This window comes from Macaca thibetana, chromosome 18 (assembly GCF_024542745.1).
Source record: "Macaca thibetana thibetana isolate TM-01 chromosome 18, ASM2454274v1, whole genome shotgun sequence".
Classification (NCBI taxonomy): Eukaryota; Metazoa; Chordata; class Mammalia; order Primates; family Cercopithecidae; genus Macaca; species Macaca thibetana.
In genome coordinates, this window is record NC_065595.1 from 16,978,195 (window position 1) to 16,996,300 (window position 18,106).

An 18,106-nucleotide genomic window follows, 5' to 3' on the forward strand; every position below is an offset into this window, starting at 1 on the left:
AGAAAAGACAGCTAAGGAAAAAAATCAGAATAGCCTCATAAATGCCATGTCCTCGTGCCTACTTCTGCCTTCAGAGATAATCACTGTTAACATCTTGGCGTTTTCCTTTATATTATTTTTTTCTGTATGTAAACACGCACATGTATATGTTAGGTTTTTACAGAACTGGAATCATGTTTTGCTGACGGTTTTGTCCTGCTCTACTCGGTATGACGTTAGGAACACAATTTCTTGCCAATAACTATAGGGTATGACTTTTAGTGCTGAACAGCATTCCATCACGTGGGCACGCTGTCAGTCATCTATTTTCAGACATTTGTTTCCAGGTTTATGCTATTATAAATAATCTGTGCACTTTATTATTTTTCCAAAAGAAATAACTGGAAGTGAAATTACTAACAAAAGCTTTTTTAAAGCCTTTTAATATGCATTACCGAATTCAAAAGGTCTCCATGTTTACCTTTACCTGGGCATAAGGGTTGTTTTGGGACCCCCGCCCATATCCCCAACTGCATGCCATTCTTTTCAGCACTTACAATTAACATTCTCTTCCATTCTTCACAATCTGACCTTTTTAAAAAAAAAAAAAAAATCTCATTTTCTTTGGAAGTAGGTTTACATGAAATTTCTTGAAGTGGACTGGGCACAGTGGCTCACGCCTGTAATCCCAGCACTTTGCGAGGCGGAGGCGGGAGGATCACTTGAGTCCAGGAATTTGAGACCAGCCTGGCCAACATGAAACCCTTTCTCTACTAAAAATACAAAAATTAGCTGGGCATAGTGGAGGGTGCCTGTAGTCCCAGTTACACGGGAGGCTGAGGCGGAAGAATTGCTTGAATCTGGGAGCCACTACACTCCCGCCTGAGTGACAGAGCTAGACTCCATCTCAAAAAAAAAAAAAAAAAGAAATTATGGAAGGTTCTGAAGGGAAAAGAAAAATGTTGGAGGGTGGCTACCTCCCAGGTGGGAGTGCTCCACGGCCTGGAGGGGTGAGGACAACTTTGCTGGGTTTAGGAGTCTTGACCCTGGTCTGTTCCCATCCATACCTACCTGGCCTGGTTTCAACCCTGCAGCAAGGTTGGGGCTGGGCGTTTGGCCATCTTGTCCCCTTGGGCCAGCCCTGGGTGGAACTCAGATCCTCTGTGGCCTCTGAATTGGAAGTTCATGGAGAAGCCATTGTGCACAGAGCCACCAGAGCTGAGGCCCTGCCCACCTCCCCCTCATGGGAGGAGCCGGTGCGAGCCTTTCCATGTGAACCTGTGATCCGTGAAGTCGGGTAAGCCCTTGCCAGTCCTGACATGAGCAAGGGACACAGAGCTTCCTAAATATGTAGACTGGGATTTTGTCCGAATCACATGACGACCCAGGTTTTCTTTTTCCCTCTTCGTTGCTTTTAATACATAAAATGAGCATGTGTTTATTTAAAACAGCTTTCATACTTAAACAAATAATGACAGACTGTTCAAACAGACTTCGGAAATCGCCCTAATCAGAATGTTTGAAAAAGCAAGAAGACTTTCTACGAAAGAAGCTTTCAGGACATTTAGTCCCGAAGCCACAGGGTCTCCTTTGCACTTTGGAATTGTAGAAGGGCAAAGTTTAGAGGCCAGATCCAACCTCCAGGGGGTTAAATGACTTGCCCTGTAGCCCTACAATCTGATTAATAATTGTATAAAGAAGGATAGATAGGTAGGCGTTGTATTATCACTTCCCATCTTCGACCAGAACATGGGATGTGTACATTTTAATTCATAATTCCTATAGAAATTACGGACTATCCTCAGATCTGAAAGCTAAGAGAGTGCCAGGAAATTGCTTCTGTAAAATGGCAGGCTCAGCAGAACCTCCTGGGGGAAGGGCAGGTTGAGTAGGTGCGGAGCAGGTCTGCAAGAGGACAGACAAGAGCAAGGTGTTTGTTCTTCCATGAGCTCACATTCTGTATCCAATTTACAAATGGCTTTGAGTGACCTACGTTAATCTTCACAATAATGAATTTTACGGCTATGGATGAAGTAAATGAGGCTCGGGGTTGGGTTATCTGCTCAAGGTTATAAACTAATAAAATATCAAAGCCAGGATTCACCCAGACTCCTCCTCCAAGTCCCATGCCCTTCTTAGCCCCCTGGGATGGCAACGGCACCTCTGTGCTGAGGCTTTGGGCCAAGAGCTGCTAGTTTAGCTCATCTCACTCTAGAAATGACATTGTTCTGTGTCATGCACGTCAGAAATGGCCTGTTAGGTTCACGAGAAGCACTGTTATTTGTGTGGGGGTGAGGGTAGTGAGAGGGAATTATTCCAGCTCTGAGGAGGTGGGGATATTTGGGACAGCATTTCTTCTGCTCTCCAGCACTGTGTGCCAGGCCCAACTGGGAGAAAATGCCAGCTGGAGTGTGTCCCTGCATCCTCCGGTTTCCCGGGATGGTTTCAGGTCCAGAGAGGACAAATGATCAGGGGCTTAGTCCGGTTCAGATTTTGCCACACAAAACTCTGTTGATGACTAAAGGGTTTCAGAGCCCGGCCACTGACCTTCTCAATGTCAGGCCCAATTGCAGACAACCTATTGCCAGTACCCTGAGAAATTCGGGGTGTTTTTGGCTGTGGTGTTGCGGGTTTCAGCCCACCCATCCCTCAGAGAGAGAAGCATGGATGGGAAGACTAGTTGACATTTGCAGCCGTGTCTGTGACGTCTTGGGTTGCTCCCTGAAAGAGGCAGAGTTTCTCCGGCTTGCGGAGAAGTCCTGACTCCTTCCTGCCCCACTGATCCCTGCTTATAGAGAGGAGTGCGCATCTTGGCAGACAATCATGATTGTGCCTCAGCTCTGTGCTAAGAGCTCTAACTACACATTTTATGTACGTCTATTGCCTCTCTTTTCTGACACTGAAATTTAGAAACGTTTAACAATAGATACTTAAAAAGAAGAAGAAAGCGCTTGCGCCCTCTCCTGGTAAAAGTGAACCAAGGACCTCCAAAGATGCAGAAGGCCTGCTGGGTGAGCAGTCGCTGGTCTGGGCTCGCTGATGGGGCTGATTTGACCAACGCTGTTGACACACTGGATGGGTCATCTGTTCTTCTGTGGTCTGTGATTACAGAGCCTCTTGTCAACTAGGGTTTCTCAGCCTCGGCCCTGTTAGCCCTGGGGGGCTGCCCTGTGCGTTGTGGGCTGTTGAACAGCGTCCCTGGCCTCTGCCCACTAGATACCAGTAGCACCCTCACCCCAAATCACGACCACTAAAAATGCTTCCAAACATTGCCAAATGTCCCCTGGGGGGCAGGATCACCCTCAGTGTGATCCACGCCCTAAATCCGTGCCTGCCTTTTGAGAGAGTGAGGATGGCTCAAGGCAAGCCCTTCATGATTTCTGGAAGCAATACTGATGACTGGTCAATTGAGGTCACTTCTAGGAGTTTATTTCAAAAAAGCAACTGAACAAATAGACAAGAATTTATGTACAAAAATATATCATGATATCGTTTATAATAGTAAAAGTTTTAAACGCTGTAAAAATGAATTTTTTAAAGTATGGCACATATTATATATCATGAAAATAATTGCATAAATCTATATTTAATAATGCAGAAAGTTCCCCCTAACAATGTCTTAAACCCTCATCAAGACTACCTCAGGATTCTCTGAGGCTGTTACATATAGAAGGAGTAATTCCAAACAGATTAATAAGCATCTGGGCAAAGCATTAAGCCAAAGACAGAATGTAAACTGATGATTGTATTCAGAAAACTTAAGTGAACAAACATTTACTACGTACCTACAGTGCACCAAGACCTTGCCCAGCACGGGGGAGACAAAGAGAATCCCTGGTCCCACTGCTACAGCCCTTGCCCCAGAGAAAGGGAACCCCTCCGTGCACTGTTGGAGCCCCTCCCAACAGCGATGCCCAGGGTCATGGTATGTTACTGTTTCCTGTAATAAAATTGTGTGCTTTGAGTCAGGGTTGTTGGGAATAATGTGGAACTATTCTTGTTTTCTTCATACCTGAATAAATCAGAACTAAAAAGAATTCCTTTACTGATGTAGATATTCAAATATTCAGTTGTCCAAATACTCATTGGACCCAAATGTGAAACATAATCTCCCCCAAATCTAGGAAATGATCAACCAGTGATTTGCCCAATCCAAGCTGATCCAGAGAGTGGACTCTGCTACAACACTACAGACCTGACTGGAGATGGAGAGAGAGGAATGGAAGGGAGACACCCTCTTTGTCTCTCGGACATGCACGTCCAGGGACACACCCCTGATCTCATGCCTTGTGAGATCCACAATTTGAGTGTGGTCGTTCAGTCTAGCCACCCCCAAGAGAAACCCTCTCCCTTTCCCTGGGAGAACCTTGACCTTAGAGGCTGGCACTGCACCAGTCGAGGCCGCCCTGGCCCCTCCACCGACTGAGCCCTCGGTCGACCAAATGCTCTCACAGAGCTGCCGTTAGCCATGCCAGGGCATCAGCAGAGAGAAGGGTGCTGGTTTCTATCTGGGTTCAAAGCCTGGCTATGCCATTTGTTAGAAAAGTCTCTTATTCCCTGTGATTCTCAGCTTTTTCATCTTCAGACAGAAACAAATAAAATAACTTAGTAACATTGGTACAAGGAATTAGCTGGATGAGATAGCTCACAACTTTAATCCCAGAACTTTGGGAGGCTGAGGCAGGAGAATCACTGGAGCCCAGGAGTTCAAGACCAGCCTGGGAAGCATAGTAAGACCCCATCTCTACAAAAAATTTTAAAAATTAGCCAAGCATTATAATCCTAGGTAGTCAGGAGGCAGAGGCAGGAGGATCGCTCTTGAGCCCAACAGTTCAAGACTGCCGTGGGTCATGATTGCACTACTGCACTGCAGCCTGGGCAACAGAGCAAGACTCTAGCTCTTAAAGAAAAAAAAAAGTTTGGTACGAAGACTAAAATAATGTATGTCAGACATTTGATAAGACGTCAACACTCAATCAAGGAGTGTGACAGTCATCATGATTGCTACATTTTATTACTTTTGTGGATGGGCGTGCTAGCTAAAACTGCAGAACCTCTAATATTTTCTAACTGCCTCTGCTGTTTTTCTCCTCGGCCCTTAGCACTCTCTCCTACACCATGTGATAAATTATATTGATTGCTGTCTATACTGTTCCACTAGATGGAAGCTTCGTGAAGTAGGAACTTTTAGTCTATTTTATGCACTGCTGTATCTCTAAGATGCCTGGCATGTAAATAGGTTCTCAATAAATATGTCTTGAATTAATGAAAACAGTGGTTTCTGAATCATGGCCTCCAAAGAGCGTTTGCCTTTTCCCCTCTCGCCCTTCTGAAGGTGCCCAGGCTGCCCTGGCAGGATACCTTTTTCTCTGTGGGGTGGCATTCTCTGCTCTCTTTCTAATACTCTTTCTTTTTCTTTCCTCCTCTACCCCAACTGCAGGACGCCTTTGTGGAACTGTACGGCCCCAGCATGCGGCCTCTGTTTGATTTCTCCTGGCTGTCTCTGAAGACTCTGCTCAGTTTGGCCCTGGTGGGAGCTTGCATCACCCTGGGTGCCTATCTGGGCCACAAGTGAAGTCAACACGCCTGCCCCAAACAAATATGCAAAAGGTTCACTAAAGCAGTAGAAATGATATGCATTGTCAATGATGTACCATGAAACAAAGCTGCAGGCTGTTTAAGAAAAAATAACACACATATAAACATACACACACACAGACAGACACACACACACACACACACACAACAATTTTCAGGCAAAATGTCGAATCAGCTATTTACTGCCAAAGGGAAATATCGTTTATTTTTTACATTATTAAGAAAAAAAGATTTATTTATTTAAGACAGTCCCATCAAAACTCCTGTCTTTGGAAATCCGACCACTAATTGCCAAGCACCGCTTTGTGCGGCTCCACCTGGATGTGCTGTGCCTGTAAACACAGATTCGCTTTCTGTGAATCTGTGACTAACTCACCATTTGAAGAGCAGATGTATGGAAAAAGGACCTGATCGTTGGGGAAGCTGGCTTTCTGGCTGCTGGAGGCTGGGAAGAAGGTGCTCATTCACTTGTATGTCTTTGCCCTGGGGGCTGTGATATCAACAGAGGGAGGGTTCCTGGGGGGAAGTCCATGCCTCCCTGGTCTGAAGAAGAGACTCTTTGCATATGACTCACATGACGCATTCCTGGTGGGAGGAAAAGATTTGGGAACTTCAGATGGACCTGGTACCCACTGAGATTTCCACACCGAAGGACAGCGATGGGAAAAATGCCCTTAAATCATAGGAAAGTATTTTTGTAAGCTACCAATTGTGCCGAGAAGCATTTTAGCAATTTATACAGTATCATCCAGTACCTTAAGCCCTGATTGTGTATATTCTTATATTTTGGATACGCACCCCCCAAATCCCAATACTGGCTCTGTCTGAGTAGGAACATAATCCTCTGGAACTTGAGGAAGTAAACATTTCGGTGACTTCGGCATCAGGAAGGCTAGAGTTACCCAGAGCATCAGGCCGCCACAAGTGCCTGCTTTTAGGAGACCGAAGTCCGCAGAACCTGCCTGCATCCCAGCTTGGAGGCCTGGTCCTGAAACTGAGCCTGGGCCCTCACTGGCCTCCTCCAGGGATGATCAACAGGGCAGTGTCGTCTCCGAATGTCTGGAAGCTGACGGAGCTCAGAATTCCACTGTCAAGAAAGAGCAATAGAGGGGTGCGGCTGGGCCTGTCGCCCTGGGGCCCTCCAGATAGGCCCATTTTCACATGGAGCATGGGAGCCACAACCCTTCTTAAGACATGTATCACTGTAGAGAGAAGGAACAGAGGCCCTGGGCCCTTCCTAGCAGAGGGACACGGTGAAGGCTGGGAACGTGAGGAGAGGCAACGGCCATGGCCCATTTTGGCCGTAGCACATGGCACGTTGGCTATGTGGCTGTGGCCCACCTGTGCAGTTTAAAGCAAGGCTTTAAATGACTTTGGAGAGGGTCTTAAATCCTAAAGGAAGCATTGAAGTAAGGTGTCATGGATTAATTGACCTATGTCTATGGAATTACATGTAAAACATTATCTTGTCACCGTAGTTTGGTTTTATTTGAAAACCTGACAGAAAAAAAAAAAGTTCCAAGTGTGGAATATGGGGATTATCTGTACATCCTGGGGCACTTAAAAACAATCAATGGTGGGAAACTATAAAGAAGTAACAAAAGAAGTGACATCTTCAGCAAATAAACTAGAAAGTGTTTGTTGTGTTTTTTTCTTCCAGTTTAGAATCAGCCTTGAGACATTGATGGAATAACTCTGTGGCATTATTGCATTATATATCATTTATCTGTATTAACTTTCGAATGTACTCTGTTCAGTGTTTAATGCTGTGGTTGATATTTCGAAAGCTGCTTTAAAAAAATACATGCATCTCAGCGTTTATTTTTTTTTTAATTGTATTTAGTTATGGCCTATACACTATTTGTGAGCAGAAGTGATCATTTTCTGTTTGGGATTTTTGTCTCTTGATTCTTCAAAAGCGTTTCTGAGAAGGTGAGAAGCCCTGAGTCTCAGCTACCTAAGAAAAACCTGGATGTCACTGGCCACTGAGGAGCATTGTTTCAACCAAGTCATGTGCATTTCCATGTCAACAGAATTGTTTTTTGTGACAGATATATCTGTTGTCCCTTTGACCTTGTTTCTTGAAGGTTTATTCATCCCTGGGCAATTCCGCATTTAATTCATGTTATTCAGGATTACATGCATGTTTGGTTAAACCCCTGAGATTCATTCAGTTAAAAATCCAGATGGGGAATGACCAGCGGATTAAAATCTATGGTGGTTTGACCTTTAGAGAGTTGCTTTACGTGGCCTGTTTCAACACAGACCCACCCAGAGCCCTGCCCTCCTTCCGTGGGGGCTTTCTTGTGGCTGTCCTTCAGGGTCTTCCTGAAATGCAGTGGTGCTTACGCTCCACCAAGAAAGCAGGAAACCTGTGGTATGAAGCCAGACCTCCCCGGCGGGCCTCAGGGAACAGAATGATCAGACCTTTGAATGATTCTAATTTTTAAGCAAAATATTATTTTATGAAAGGTTTACATTGTCAAAGTGATGAATATGGAATATCCAATCCTGTGCTGCTATCCTGCCAAAACCATTTTAATGGAGTCAGTTTGCAGTATGCTCCACGTGGTAAGATCCTCCAAGCTGCTTTAGAAGTAACAATGAAGAATATGGACGTTTTTAATATAAAGCCTGTTTTTTTTTTGTCTTTTATTGTTGTTCAAATGGGATTCACAGAGTATTTGAAAAATGTATATATATTAAGAGGTCATGGGGGTTAATTGCTGGCTGGCTGCCTTTTGCTGTGGAGTTTTGTGACCTGGTTTAACAGTAAATGTACCCAGCCGCCTGGCCCCAGAACTGTACAGTATTGTGGCTGCACTTGCTCTAAGAGTAGTTGATGTTGCATTTTCCTTATTGTTAAAAACATGTTAGAAGCAATGAATGTATATAAAAGCCTCAACTAGTCATTTTTTTCTCCTTTTTTTTTTTTTTTTTTCATTATATCTAATTATTTTGCAGTCGGGCAACAGAAAACCATCCCTATTTTGTGCTGAAGAGGGATTCACATCTGCATCTTAACTGCTCTTTATGAATGAAAAAGCAGTCCTCTTTATGTACTCCTCTTTACACTGGCCAGGGTCAGAGTTAAATAGAATATACGCACTTTCCAAATTGGGGTCAAGGGCTCTAAAAAAAGCCCCAAAAGGAGAAGAACATCCGAGAACCTCCTCGGCCCTCCCAGTCCCTTGCTGCACAAATACTCCGAAAGAAAGGCCGGAACGACAGCTGACAGGGTCTATGGCCATCGGGTCATCTCTGAAGATTTTGCAGGGGCATGGCAGGCTTAAGATTTGGATTAAAGTCACAGAATTAAGGAAGCACCTTGATTTAGTTCAAACAAGAAGCCACCATTCTCTCCACAGCTCACTTACCTCTCTGTGTTCAGATGTGGCCTTCCATTTAAATGTGATCTTTGTTTTATTAGTAAATGCTTATCATCTAAAGATGTAGCTCTGGCCCAGTGGGAAAAATTAGGAAGTGATTATAAATTGAGAAGAGTTATAATAATCAAGATTAAATGTAAGTAACTAGGACAGTTCCAGCACATGTCTAGCTTTCACCTCCAGGATCTATTGAGTGAACAGAATTGCAAATAGTGTCTATTTGTAATTAAACTTACCCTAAAACAAATAATTTATAAATGTGAACTTAAACTCTCATTCCAATTGTACTTTTAAGGCAGTGGCTGTTTTTAGACGTTCTTATCACTTATAGTTAGTAATGTACACCTAGTCTATCAGAGAGAAACAGGAAGGGCCTGAAATACAAGCCATTCTAAGGAAATTAGGGAGTCAGTTGAAATTCTATTCTGATCTTATTCTGTGGTGTCTTTTGCAGCCCAGACAAATGTGGTTACACACTTTTTAAGAAATACAATTCTACATTGTCAAGCTTATGAAGGTTCCAATCAGATCTTTATTGTTATTCAATTTGGATCTTTCAGGGATTTTTTTTTTTTTTAATTATTATGGGACAAAGGACATTTGTTGGAGGGGTGGGAGGGAGGAAGAATTTTTAAATGACTAAAACATTCCCAAGTTTGGATCAGGGAGTTGGAAGTTTTCAGAATAACCAGAACTAGGGGTATGAAGGACCTGTATTGGGGTCGATGTGATGCCTCTGCGAAGAACCTTATGTGACAAATGAGAAACATTTTGAAGTTTGTGGTACGACATTTAGATTCCAGAGACGTCAGCACGGCTCAAAGTGCAGCTCCATTTGGCAGTGCAATGGTATAAATTTCAAGCTGGATACGTCTAATGGGTATTTAAACAATAAATGTGCAGTTTTAACTAACAGGATATTTAATGACAACCTTCTGGTTGGTAGGGACATCTGTTTCTAAATGTTTATTATGTAGAATACAGAAAAAAATTTTAATAAAATTAAGCAATGTGAAACTGAATTGGAAAGAGATAATACAAGCCCTTTAGTCTTACCCAGTGAATCATTCTGTTCCATGTCTTTGGACAACCATGACCTTGGACAACCATGAAATATGCATCTCGCTGGATGCAAAGAAAACCAGATGGAGCATGAATGGTACTGTACCGGTTCATCTTGACTGACCGAGAAAAATAACTTCAAGCCAACATCCTATCAGCAACAAGGTTATTCTGCATACCAAGCTCAGCACAGAAGACAGGAACACTGGTGGAGGATGGAAAGGCTCGCTTAATCAAAAAAATTCTGAGACTATTAATAAATAGGACTGTAGTATAGACACTGAGTAATTCCATGCACCTAAACCTTTTGGAAAATCTGCCGTGGGCCCTCCAGATAGCTCATTTCATTAAGTTTTTCCCTCCAAGGTAGAATTTGCAAGAGTGATAGTGGATTGCATTTCTTTTGGGGAAGCTTTCTTTTGGTAGTTTTGTTTATTATACCTTCTTAAGTTTTCAACCAAGGTTTGCTTTTGTTTTGAGTTACTGGGGTTCTTTTTGTTTTAAATAAAAATAAGTATACAATAAGTGTTTTTGTATTGAAAACCTTTGTTATCAAGATTTTCATACTTTTACCTTCCATGGCTCTTTTTAAGATTGATACTTTTAAGGGGTGGCTGATTTCCTGCAACACTGTACACACAAAAATAGATGGTAAGGATGCTTTACATGGTTAAGGTAAAGTAAGTCTCCAGTTGGCCACCATTAGCTATAATGGCACTTTGTTTGTGTTGTTGGAAAAAGTCACATTGCCATTAAACTTTCCTTGTCTGTCTAGTTAATATTGTGAAGAAAAATAAAGTACAGTGTGAGATACTGGTTGTGCCCTGGAATTGTTTATAATGTGTTAACATGATTTCGCCCTGCCATTCATCATCATTACACAAGACTTTGAAAAGCCTTCTTAACAAGCCAGTAAAATCACCAGGACTCCACTCTAATGAAGCCCTCAGGGACCAGGCTAAGGGATTGCCTTACAGGCGAAACCACCTTAGAAGGAGACTCTTGTTTCTTGGTAATAACCCTCCTGGTTAGGTCCAAGATAGACCAGTCTTGAGTTCTACTCCCTGGGAGAGCTACTGTTGCTGTTGAGTGTGTTCTTCCATATAGACCAAAGATCCCAGCCTCTGCAGTTTATAAGATGAAGTGTGTATGAAGAGGAGGGAAACAAGCTGAAAGTTCTATTTTGAAGTCAACATTTTTAGATGGAACCAAAGCAGCTACTTGCTTTGGAGCACGTAAACCCTAAGTGGCAAGGGATCTGATGTTTCTCACTGGGTTCAGGTTCTGATACCCAAATCCTCAACCCTTCAAGTCTCATCAATTAGACTCAGTTAAAAGGACTCTGATAGTAACATTCATCTGTTGAGCACCTGCTGGATACAACACCGTATGCATACTACCTTTTGCTCACAAACCTTGCAAGGTAGGTATTGGCCTCTTGTGTTTTGTGGGAGATAACTGAGACTCAAGACGTTGAAAAAACATGCCCAAGTTCTCAATCATCATAAATTACGGAGACAGGATTTGAGCCCTGGTGTGGCTGACTCCAAGGTCCATACTCCATCCTTTGAATCGGTAGCCTCCAAATTGCTGCACATGGAACCATGGTGGCACAGCCTTCCCAAGGAGTACCCAGGCATGGGATGTTTAGAAGAATCAATGTTCTCAACACCTATGGGTACTCTTTCATAAACCAATTTCCGTGAGCACACCCCTGAGATCAGACCAACTCTCCACACTTTACCCTTTCACAATCATCTGTCACACTTCTCAGAAGAGGGGCACACTCCTCCCTCTGTCTGAACCTAACTGTGATGCCCTGCAGTAGTGAGTGCCTCATACTGGCCCTGAGAGCTGACTGTGCACCTGTCTTCCCAAGCGTGTGTCAGTGAGGTCAGGTTAGCAGCTTGAAATTGGCCGTGGTGGCCGGGCGCAGTGGCTCATGCCTGTAATCCCAACACTTTGGGAGGCCAAGGCAGGCAGATCGTGAGGCCAAGAGTTTGAGACCAGCCTGGCCAACATGGTGAAACCCTGTCTCTACTAAAAAATACAAAAATTAGCAGGGTGTGATGGTGGGCGCCTGTAATCCCAGCTACTCGGGAGACTGAGGCAGAATTGTTTGAACCCGGGCAGGCAGAGATTGTAGTGAGCCAAGTTCGCGCCATTGCACTCCAGCCTGGGTGACAGAGCAAGACTTGGACTCAAAAAAAAAGAAAAAAGAAAAAAAGAAATTGCCTGTGGTAGAAGCCTTTACACCATGTAAACGAAAAAAAGCTATAAAGCAGGGCTTTCTTTTCTTTGCCTTTTTCTTTTTTCCCAAGAGAGTAAATTTACCTACACATCACTGGGCATGGCCCTGGAGTGTTAGAATTCTTGGGTTACCAAAAGGCATTATTTGAAATCCTGGGACTATATTGGACCGTAATGACTGGGGAGCAAATCCTTTTGGAAACTGCTTTTCCAATTCTTTACTTTCAACAAAGTTGAAAGAGTTTCTAGTGAAGATAGCCGATAGATTTTTTTAATGTGATTTTTGAATATACCAGATATTCAAAGAGTTGAATAATGTCACTATAACAAAACTGTTTCCAGTCTCATGTAGTTGTTATATGAACAGCCCTCCTCAGAGCTTATATCCATAAAGATATAAAACAAGAATAGACTCACTTTCTAGCATTATGTAGTTTTTATTTATGGGTATGTGTCTTCCTGGGGATAGAGGAGAGAGGGAATAAACTAGTCCCATCTCTTTTAAGAGGTTTATTTCCAATAAAATTTAAATTTTATACTTAATAATTATTTGTCAAAATTGTAATATATTTGTGCATTTTTATGAGTTGGGTAATGGTAACTGTATACTCAACTCAGGAACACAAAAAGCCTTATGGTCACAAAAATTTATAGATTTGCTATAGAAGATTCCGAGGTAAATCAATTTTAAGAAATTGTAAGTTGTAAATTTAGTTGTAAGAAGTATCATATTAGGATAAAATGAGAGGCAGAATTATGAATTTGAGGAGAAGATAAAAAATGTAAAATGTCCAAGTGTCAAAAAGTAACTCCTATATTTTTCATGTAGGGTATTGAGTATCATGCCACTATGGTATTTCAATTCTAATGGGAATCATTTTAAAATGATGTAACAAATTTATTTTTAAAATGTGAATTCTTAAAATAACTTGTCAGACAAACTTGTTATTAGCATGTGTCAGAATTCTATTTCAGACTGGCCTCAAAAGAAGAGGCTCCCAGCAAGCCAGCCAATTCAGTGATTCTTTTTTGGAAGAGACACAAACAGAAAAAAAAGAAATGGCACCACAACAGAAGAACAGCTCAAGACTGGTTGACATGGTTTAAGATAGCTGAGTGGAGACCCTGACTTCTCAGCAGTTCTTAATCCCATTACAGTCTATCCGGAAATTACTCAAGCATTTTATCAGGAATCATAATTACTTCATGGAAGGGGTTACAAATGACATCATGCGAAAAAGTTCTGCCACAGACAGTTTGGGAACAATTTTCTTTCTTACACTATTAAACAGTACTTTGGAAATTATATCCTTAGCAACTATTTAAATTTTAAAAATGAACCATCACACATGTGCAAGCATGGTATACACCTTTCAAACTGCTGACGAGGGGGTCTTCTGTCAAGTTGGGGTGGCACATCGGCTGATTCATCAGAAGACCCCTTCCCGGAAGCCCCTTCAGGCACTCCTCTGGACTTCACTGGAAACTGAAAAGCAGATACTACCCGGCAGGGTATTTTACTTAAATTAATCTTTCTGTCAGCACCAAGGAAACAAGTAATTGGATAAGAATAATAATTGTAATAATTACTCAATCTGGGAACAAAAAGTAAAGCCTTAAGGTCACTAAAATGCATTTAAATGCATAGGCTTAATCTTTGCTGTAGAAAAGTATGAAAAGCTAATCAATTTTAAATGTTAACTTTAAGAAATCTCATCTGGGATAAAATGGGGGTGAAAATGTGAATTTGAGAAGTGAAAGTGCCAAATTTCCAAGTGTTAAAAAAGAACTTGTATTTTTTATGTAGATGGTTTTCAGCTATCAAACCATTGTGGTACTTAGCGTCCATTGTATACATTTTTAAAGTGATATAAAACAAATCTGGTTGCGATTCCTATCAACATAGGCATGAGCCACTGCGCTCAGCCCACAAGCCCAAAGGAAAGCCCAGAACTTTCCTTTGTGAAAGTTCTGCTGTTTAAGTGCTCCAGGACTCTACCCTCAAAACCCTCTACAATCCCACGTTTACTGGAAGCGGAGAGAAGGCAATGGATTTAGTGACCCTTTTTTGGTGTCCCACCACACACTGCCACCAAGTGGAGGACTGCGTCTCAGGTCCCTGGCAACCTCATACTGAGAATGGAGGATCTGCCAGACAGGACCATTTCTGGGCCAATTTGGCCATTCAGCAATTCTTTCTGGAAGAGATACATACACAAAAAACTATTCAACGGTATGCAAATGTGTACAAACTAAATGTATACAATGGGAATCTAAGTCTCACAATGATTTAACACTCAAACACCATCTACATGGAAAACACAGAAACAAGTTTTCTTGTAACAGAAATTTGACATTGCTTCTTTTACTCCACAAATTTACATTTTTTACCCCTCTCCCCCCTTTTAATTTTAGGTGCTATTTTTTAATGTTTAAAGTTGATGAGCTTCTCTACTTTCCCACATATGTCTCTTTGGCTACAAACACCACTCTCAGGGGACCTTCCTTGGAAAAGCATGGTCCATCTGCCCTGGTGAGTTCAAGGATGACTGCTGGGTTTTTTGCCTAAACAACTGAGTGGATAGTGGTGTCATTTATTGAATTAGAAAAGGATTGAGAAAGTGAGGTGAGTGAGGATCAGATCTGGTGGAGGAGAATCAAGAGAAAACTCTTGTCAGTTGATAACTCTGTCCTGTATCTGTCCTGAGTGCTAAACTCATGTCTAAGTGAATATTCAGCGTCTCCTCTTGAATAGATAGTAGGGGTCTCAATCTCGATATAGAACTTCGATCAGTCATCAGCATATGGATAGTATATAGACATGAATTTGCATGACGTTTCCTGCGGAAGGAGAGAACAGGTGAGGGTAGGGTCCTGGAGCACTTGCAACAGCAGAACTTTCACAAAGGAACCAGCACAAAAAGAGGGCTGGGTGTGGTGGCTCATGCCTGTAACCCCAGCACTTTGGGGGGCCAAGGAGGGAGGATCAGTTGAGCTCAGGAGTTTGAGACCAGTCTGAGCAACATAGTTAGACCCTATCTCTACAAAAATAAATAAATAAATAAATAAATAAATAATAAATAAATAAAAATTTAAAAAGAGAAGGATGTCTAAGTAAGTAGGAAGCCTTCTATTATGATTATTGTGTCATCATCTTATTTGAAGCTCAAAGGAATCTCATGAAGTAGATGTTATTATCCTCATTGTACCAATGTAGAAAATGAGGCTAAGAGAGATACATTAGTTAAGGTAGGCTTAATTAGGCTGCAATAACAAATAAACCTCCAAATATAAGTACCTCAACAAAGAGATGTATGCTCATGCCATAATCTGATGTAGGTTGGGAAACTCTTCCTGAGCACCTCTCATCCAGGAAGTGACTGGGGAATCCAGCCTCTTTCTATTTTGTGATGCCACCGTCTTCGACAGGTGGTTCACAAACACCTGAAGCTGTCAAAACAGCAAATGCAAAGACAGTCAAATATCTCCCAATGGGTTTTGCTCCTTCACACTCTATGTCCCAGCCATTTACAAGCCTGCATCATCCTACTTGCCCCCACTTAATTTTTCAACATCCCTTTAGATGTTGAAGATGACACCAAATGAATACAATTCCCTGGTCAGCAACTGTCCTGTCCAAGTGCTTTGGGGCTGCTCCCTTCCTGGCCTGAAAGCCACATCTTAGTGATACAGATCAGAGCCACATTCATGTTTTAGCCAGTGTTCTGCATTGTTGTCTGTTACGCTGAGATTGACATTAACCCCAGCTCTTTTTTTTTTTTTTCATGAATCACTAGGATGCCTGTGAAAACTCACACAATTGATTTCTTTTAGCACAAACTTGAATCTTAACACCTCTGTAAAATTTCATTTTCTTGGTCTCTGCCCTGCATGCCAAGCCAGGTGAACATTCTGAGTCTCGATTCTTACCTCTCTCTCATTAGCCCTCCAAATTTGTGTCATCTACAGACCGGATAAGACAGCCTTCTACACCTTTGTCTACGTCTTTGATAAAATTACAAAACAGGTCAAGGCCAAAAATAGAACCCTGTGCTGCTCTCCGAATAGCTCTCCATCAAACACAGACTATAATGTCTTCTTTTTATGTTTTTGCACTTCATAATTTGCTGAATAAAGGCAAAAGAAAGAGCTGAGGCTTCTTCTTTCTCTATATCTTCTGTAAATATCTGTGCCTATTTGTATTCTTTTTGTTGCAAACATATGCAAAAATTCCTTTTTGTTATTTTGCATTAAAAAAACGGCAGCTCATTGCACACCTTACCATACTTGTCATTAGTTTTTTTTCTGTCTGTCTGTCTGTATCCTGAATCACAGCTATCTGAGCCCACATCCACAATCAAAGCCACAGCCCAAAGCAGTCAGGCCCTGTTCTTTTCTCTCACCGCATATAGCAGGTGACTTGACTTTAATTACAGACTCCTTTCAGAGTCTCCTATGGCTCCTCCATGGACCCCACAATAAGAATCTCAGAGGGTGACTGTCAAAAACTCTGAAAGGCCTGAGCTTTTCCCCACTTGCAAGTGAACAAGTCGGTCTGCCACAATTTTATGGATGCTGGTTGAAAACGTAACGCTCCTGGGGTCAGATTACTCACAGTAACTGCCGTTGCCAGAGTTATCAGCATATTTAAGTGGGGTCCCCAAGCCCCAATTCTCTCAGGAAAATATGGATAGGACAGAAACAATGAGTCATAATATAGGAGAAGTGTGAATTTAGGGAGCTTGAATCTTCTGTATTGGGCAGTAAGCATGTCTGCCCTTTGTTCTGGAAGGAGACATTATCTCTGTGTTCCAAGGCTGTTCGCTATATATGTATTTTTGAAAAGAGTCCAGAACAGAGCAATCGGCGCCTTACTTACAACATGGACAGAAACATGAGAGATCCGTGGAGAATTATCCATCAGCAGCGACACAGGACAAGTCTACTACTGCTACATGTGAGGCCATCAAATGCAATGACAGCAAAATATATCCTTATAGGCATTGCTCTATGAAGCCAAATGTTCCAGCCACAGTGTCAGCCCTACACCATCCTAGTTCCTCCATTTGGACATATCTCACATAGCAACATCTCTTTAAAACACCAAATATAATCATGTTTCCCTAGGCGAGAATGGACTCTATGCTGCTGATCATCACAGTCAACCTTAAGTCCTCTTTTTCAGCCACCTGCTGTCCATGGACACTGGATCTTGACTATCGTATTATCTAAGGCCAACTATGGGCCAAATCAAATTTACAATCTACTCCCAAGACTAGGTCCTTCCTCAGATTCCCCTTCCTCTTGCTGGTATCATCATTTCCTCAGGTTTCCAGGTTCAACACTGTGGGCACCTCAGCTCATGCAGTGCTCATTTTGTGGGTTGATGAATGGATCCAGCCATTTGACATATACATGTTGAGCTTCATGCAGAGGGTCGGTGTGAGCTGGGCTCCAGGCTTTATAAATTATTAAGACCCAGTCCGGGTTCCCATGGGTAAACCATAAACATTTCTCTCTCTCTCTCTCGCTGTCTGTCTCTCTCTCTCCCTCCTCCTCCTTCTCTCTTTCTCCAGCCAAGCCTTGGATCTTTGTGTTTGGAACACCAGTTTGGATGCTAAGGAGCAATGGATTTTTCTCCATATTCTTTGTTTTTCCACAGTTTTGAGCTCACTTCATCGCAGAGCCCTGCAGGCGGGTTGGGGTAGAAGCCACAAAAATTATTCTGAATAAAAACTCAGCAGCAAGCAGCCCAGGGGGGGCTTTGATCTTCGCTCCCAAGGGGAACATCATCTCCTATATCCATGTGGAACCTCTCAGCTGGAGGA

General features: G+C 42.3%; 1 protein-coding gene across 1 annotated transcript in view; it reads left to right on the top strand.

The window, feature by feature from the left end:
- Window positions 1–10,844, top strand: part of BCL2 (BCL2 apoptosis regulator) — a 200,059-nt gene extending 189,215 nt beyond the window's left edge. Inside the window, exon 3 of the mRNA XM_050767519.1 lies at window positions 5,420–10,844. Coding sequence (XP_050623476.1) covers window positions 5,420–5,554 — 135 coding nt within the window. The 3' untranslated portion in view covers window positions 5,555–10,844. The remainder of the gene's footprint in view (window positions 1–5,419) is intronic.
- The last annotated feature ends 7,262 nt before the right edge of the window (window positions 10,845–18,106 follow it).